We start from the raw sequence: 6,528 nt of genomic DNA, 5'->3' as shown, positions 1-6,528 counted from the left end.
TGTTTGAACAAGTTAGGTCTTAGGCTATAGTCACGATCTTCTTTAGGCTATATAGAGGCCAGTGGCGTAGCCAAGAGGGGGGGGTTGGGGGTTACAACCCCCCCTTTGGCACGCGTGTGACGCCACGATATTGAGAATGATACTTTCAGTCTAAAAATAAATTGCCTAATTTTATACAAAACTGCATCAAAAGAGCTAGTTTTGCCAATACCAAACATTCAAACATTTCAGCCAGGAATTAGCAACAAGAAAACATAGAGACTTAGCTTTATTTCCGAAAAATGCCGAAGAAAACATGATCTTATCCTTTTGCTATGCTTCCGGACAGCACCATTTTACAGGAATATTCATACCTACATTTTTGTTGAAACTGCTTTCAGAATGCACCAAATTCAAAGCAATTTTTCAAAATTTTCAGGAGGAGGTTCCCCAGACCCCCGCCGCTGGGTCGTCAAAACCCCCCCTTTCAAAATTCCTGGCTACGCTACTGATAGAGGCCTTGTGCACGTGCGATTGAAGGCAATGACTGGAGGCGTGTCACAATCAAGGTGCAATGCCTCGCGATGGCTTGCTTTGTATCTTCAACGAGCGTGTTGTTTTGGTTGTAGAATTCTGGTGCGATGTGTTATTATCGGTTATGACCTGAAGTAACCTCTGATGACGAAATCTGTATTATGTAACGTGTTTTCTACAACCTTCGGTGCTACGTGACATTCTGTAGACTTCTTTAAACTTGCTTGTTTATGCCGCTCAATGCTACGTGACCGACGATGAGTTCGTGTGATGCAACACTACGTAACCTTCTCGAAGTTACTAGACCGAACAAACCTTTTATAAATAGTGGTGTAATTTGCGTAATGGATTGTTATGATAATTATTATTGAGTTGGTTATGAGAGTTGTGCTATGAGTTGTGGATTGGTAGTTGATGCAGAAATTATTGGTGATTGAGACTTGAAGTAATTGAATACAAGTAGATGAGAATTGGTGCTGATATAAATTGTGTTCGAATTTAGAGTTATTGAGAAGCCGTTCGTTAAAGTTCTTCAAGAAGTCAGATTATCATTTCACTAGTAGAATTATTCGACATTTAATTGACTGCTTTTCGGTTTGACCCATTAAACTACGTCATTGAATCTTTCCAAGTCTTTTTCCTGGTAAGAGATAGAAAGAAATCGTGGCAAGGCGAATTGATTAAATCTGACACTTAGCAGAAACTGTGATGTTATAAGCATTTTGTTTCATACACGAGAATTTTATATTTATTGGTCCAGGAATCAGGCACCCTTTGCTTGATGATGGCTTCAACGAATGGCTAAGCCTATCAAGTTTACTTGTTAACATTCCTACATTCCTGTTAGCTTTTTATCATTGATTATGGGTCTTGAATTTTTGTTGCATAGGCCTATAGTCGTATATCTTTTAGCATGCATGTTACTTGCATGTGTGGTTTCCATGAAAGATTTTCATTTTGTGTTAGATCACGAAGCGTAAGCTGTCAACGCGGATCAAACACGATGGGTTGGCAGCTTACGCTTCGTGATCTAACATAAAGTTTTCGAATAATTTTACCACAGCTTCAACAGACAGGCGGTTCTGGTACCCAACATTATACGATCCTAACTTACGGTAGCAGTATACATTACAACTTATCACTTTCAAAAAATAGAATCCAGTCAGTTTCTGTAATATACAGACATCCAAGCCTAAAAAACAGTGGCGTACCGTGACCACTTTAACAGGGTGTTCAGTGACGGCAAAGCAACAGCGAGGGGTCTGGGGGGGCCTCCCCCAGAAAATTTTTAAAATTAACATTGAATTTGGTGCGTTCTGGGAGCATTTTCAGCACAAATTCTGAACATGAACAGAACTGACAAAAATAATGTTGTCGGAATGGAGAAGAATACAAAATAGATATTTATTTGACAGCGCCTATTGAATGATTGACTTAATAATATCAAACATTAAGTTGCATTTCTAAAGTCACATACTTCAGTTCAGTTTTTATTTCCGACCATCAAAACGAATAATATTACTTGCCATAACACAGCAGGAGTCTGAAAAAACGCGAAAGTTAAAGTGTGCTCGAGATGGAAATGATTTACTTCATGCAAGGATTAGGCACGGTCGCAACACCTTGAGAAATGTACAAGCGAATTTAAAACAAACATGTAGTAAAAACGGATGTAGTCTAAACACAGCTTTAGCCACTAGCCAATTTTTTTATTATCAGTACCGGTATCATTTTGTTCATTGGCTTCACATTTTAATATATATATCATATACCGTACCGGTGGTACACCCAAGACGAAACGAACATAGGCAATAATTAATGTGAGACAAACCAGGAGACACAGAAATCGACTTTGAGTCAGCTGGCACCTGCTACATAATTAAGGTGTTTCAGCAATAAGGTACAATACCAGTAACATACAAACACTCTAATTACAAAACGATTAGATGTGTTGTTTTAGAATGGTGCATCAATGATATTGGCTGCTGCCATAAGCTTTGTTGCAGATTCAGACAAGCTAGTCCTAATTTACTGGCACTTGGTGCATAAAAAACATTTTATCTTATCTTGTTTCCACCTCTGATCACCTCAAACTCTAATCCAACAAGCTAAAACTTGCTATTGCCTGGGATTCCCCCAATGACGCGCCAAGGTGTGCAGATCAGCGAGTGCACAGCCTGGCTGACCTAAAACCATTGCTTTTTTTGCTGCCTTGTGACGTCATTTTTCTTAATTGTTTATTTTAAATAGCACTCGCCAAGCTGTCAGTGCACACCCAGCTTAAAGGTAATGACCGAAAAAAAATTAAAGGCAATCACCTCAAACGTTGGAGTATTAAAATTAGAAGGGGACGAGTTTTGCAATTGAAAAGAAAGCAATCACCATGCAGCAAGATGTTCATGAAAGTAAAGAACATCGACAACCGATGGAAGTTTTCTTTTTTTCTGGATTTCTTGGGGTGTGCAGTGCACACCTTGAACACCCTGAATATACGCCACTGCTAAAAAACAGTAGCACAAAACGACTGCTGCAGTTGCCAAATGCCGCAAGAAAGACAGAAAGCCCGCGAAAAATAACTGCAGCCAGCCAAAGCATATTTATGACGTTACAAAGCCTTACGTATTACATAATACCCTGATACGATGTAACATTCAGAGTCAGGCCAAGGAAACTGATATTTTGTACTCTCTAGACAACTCTAACTCTAGGACAACAAGTTAAGCATTGCCTTTGATTTTTCTTCATCGGGGAGCAGCTTCATTAGTTTCTCACTGGTGGATAACCACTTTGTTAGTCTGAAGCCACCCATACCGAGAAGCTTTCGTAAATCATGGACCAATTTGATTCCTGTTCTTCGCTTTCCACCGTCACCAAGCAGTCATTAACGTAGAAACTTTTCATCACCACTTCAGCAATATGCGGGTCGAAGTACTTCCCGTGCTCTCTAGCGGTTTCGCGCAAGCAAAATGTTGCACAACTGGGGGACGACTTTGCACCGAATATGTGCACTTTCATCCGATAAGCGGAAGGATCTTTGGATAGGTCTCCGTTTGGCCACCAAAAGAATCTCATGGCATCGCGGTCACGTGGTGAGATCCTGACTTGGTAAAACATTGCCTCCACGTCTGAAATTATGGCTATACGTCCTTTGCGGAATCTCAGCAGGACGCCAACAAGAGAGTTCATGAGATCTGGGCCTTTCATCAGAAAGTCGTTCAGTGATCTTCCGCATGACGTTGCAGCACAGTCGTAGACTATACGAAGTTTGTCTGGTTTCTTTGGATTAAGTACAGGATGGTGAGGTATGTACCACTTGCGGCCGTCATTGTTGATTTCATCATGAGGAATGATCTCAGCATAGCCCTTGTCCAAGGTGATTTGCATTTGTGCTGCATACCTTTCATGAAGAGCGCTGTCACGTTGTAGGCGTTTCTTCAGGCTGTCTAGTCGTCGTAGAGCCATGTCACGACTGTCTGGAAGCTCGACGGTGTCATTACGCCATAGCAATGGTAAGCGATAATGGCCGTCTACATATTCGAGATGACGAGACATCATGTCATAAGCTATGGGATCTTCCCTCGAGAAATTCAACCCAAATTCTAGCAGTTCCTTGTGGGTTCGTGGCAGATTTATTAAACCTTCCTTGTCATAAAGGTCCGTGTCAGCTGTTGGAGAAAACGTTTCTCCTTCATCAGTGATTATTAAATCAGACAAGTCTTCTACATCGGTGGGCCACTTCATGCCACGGACAAGAAAATTTGAAATGTCAGATTCAGCACCGAAATTGCCTACGCCTGTCTCTTTTGGTCGAGTACCTCTAAGCAACCAGCCTAAGGGTGTCCTGACTGCATCAGGTCCTTGCTTCGGGTCAGGTGCAAAGCGGCTTTCAATGCACCGGTGGGCGACAGCATGGTCATTTCCGATCAACAGTGTAACTGTACCATGGTCCAGTTGCATCAAGTCAATGCCTTGGAGGTGCTTGTGCGTTTGCAGATACTCCGGAGAAGGCGCTGGAGTTGGCTTAGTAGGTATCTTGTCAACGACGATCACATCTGTCAGTTCTTGCACTTCGCCGCCAACTGCTGGTAGAACTTTCAACGATACAGTTGAAGAATTAAAGGAATATGGTCCACTCGAAGACAGTGTTTGCACCTGGAAGTCACCAGATAGCTCAGGTTTCAGTTCAAGCATCTCTACAAGTTTTTGTTCACAAAAGGTGCGGTTTGAACCAGAATCTAGGAGAGCATAAGTATGTATTACCTTTCCTTCTCCTGTCACACGTACGGGAACGATGTCCAAGTAAGTTGCCGAGTTGCTGGTTCTGGAATGGAAGGTTTCTACAACTTCATTTGTGTTCCTTTCTGATGGTCTTCTTCCGGGATCATCTGGCTGGCTATCATTTCTTCTATTAGCAATGGGGTTGGGGTGTCGTCTCTGGATTTGTTCTCCAGTTGTGACCAAGTACCGATGTAACAGAGAATGATGTGATGAGCTTCCGCATTCAGTGTATTTACCTCGGCTTCTGCAGTCGGCACGTATGTGATCTGGTCCAAGACAGTTTAAGCACAATTTGTTCTTCCTTACAAATTGCTCCCGTTCAGTGACGGATTGGGCTTTGAACTCTTTGCAGTGTTGCAAATAATGTGTATTATCGCACAGGATACATTGTATGAGTCGCTTGTTGCCAATTCGGAGCTGTCCAGATCTTTCAGTAGGTTTTGTCACTACGTTAAACAGTGCAGCCTTTTGTTTCCCTTTGGTGTCAGGCTTGTTAAGTTTGTCGACATTTGATGAAAAGAGTTTCACGCCATAGATTGAATTGGCAATCCTAGATTCGTTCGTTATGAAGTCAGCAAAGTGTTGGAATCCAGCCACTTTTCCAGTGTCATCATTGATTTTCAGAGCTTCAATCACCCACTTTTCTTTCAAAGACACTGGCAGCTTATTCGCAAGGCAGGTGATAAACTGCACGGTATCCAAGTTCGAAGCTTCGGTGTTTGAGCTCAATGATGAACAACATCTTTTTAACAGGACGGACAACTTCTCCAATTGTTCGGGTTCGTGGTGAGAAATTCTGGTAACAGCTCTCAAGCGTTCCTCGCAAGCATGCGCAGTAACGTGAGGTTGGCCATACCTCCGTTTCAATTCTTCCCACGCTTCATCATAGCAGTTGTGACCTTCGCTGCTGTCGGCAAGGTGCCTTATTTGTTCACAGACTGCATCACAGCAGTGCTGCATGAGGTAAGACATCTTCCTGTCGGGTGTCAACCAATCAGAAATATGGGACTTAAAACGGTGCCAGAAAGCCCAGAAATCGAGCGGGTCACCAAAGAATTTCTTAACATCTGGTTTAGGTAGAATTCGTTCTGAAAGATCAGGTTGTCGGCTAGTATAATAACAAGGGTAATTTACCTTTTGGTCTGGCATTCTTGCAGACGTTGCAGTTGGTTCTTGTTTGTGCCGCTCATCACCGTGATGCAGAGGTTCCAGGTGTGTGTCTTTGTAAGTGAAGGTTTGCTGTGGCAATCGTACGGGTGTCATTGATCCAACATTGATAATCGAAGAAGAATCATCTTGCCAGAGTGCGGCTTCAGTTTCGGCAGCTTTAATTTGACGCAGGTCTTCAGCTTCGGCTCTCTCACGTTCAAAGCGAGCTTTTTCCTGCTCCAACCGAGCTTTATCCTGTTCCAACTGAGCGAACAAGCGAGCTTTATCCTGTTCCATCTGAGCGAACAAGCGAGCTTTATCCTGTTCCATACGAACTAGTTCTTCTTCCTCTCGTCGCCTGGCATCATTCTGTTCTTTTGTCAAACGAGCTAGTTCCAATTTGGCGTGTGCTTCACGTTGACGCAAACTATACATTGTACTCGATGACCGAATACTTCCGGATTTGGAGCGATGGGAATGGGTACGCGAGGACGAGTGATGTGAGCGTAGTGGAGGAGTTTTAGTGTCTGTCCTCTCGCATTCCGTGAACCACTGTTTGGCTCTATCAGCAAATTCTTCTTTACCTTA

General features: G+C 42.7%; 1 protein-coding gene across 1 annotated transcript; it reads right to left on the bottom strand.

The window, feature by feature from the left end:
• Window positions 1-3,303: 3,303 nt before the first annotated feature.
• Window positions 3,304-6,270, bottom strand: LOC145788224 (uncharacterized). The gene has a single exon (XM_082599982.1). The coding sequence runs from the start codon at window positions 6,268-6,270 to the stop codon at window positions 3,304-3,306; it is 2,967 nt and encodes a 988-aa protein (XP_082456108.1).
• Window positions 6,271-6,528: the final 258 nt, after the last annotated feature.

Source organism: Aplidium turbinatum, chromosome 1 (genome assembly GCF_918807975.1).
Source record: "Aplidium turbinatum chromosome 1, kaAplTurb1.1, whole genome shotgun sequence".
In the NCBI taxonomy this organism is placed as follows: domain Eukaryota; kingdom Metazoa; phylum Chordata; class Ascidiacea; order Aplousobranchia; family Polyclinidae; genus Aplidium; species Aplidium turbinatum.
This window is presented reverse-complemented; position numbering and strand designations above follow the sequence as displayed.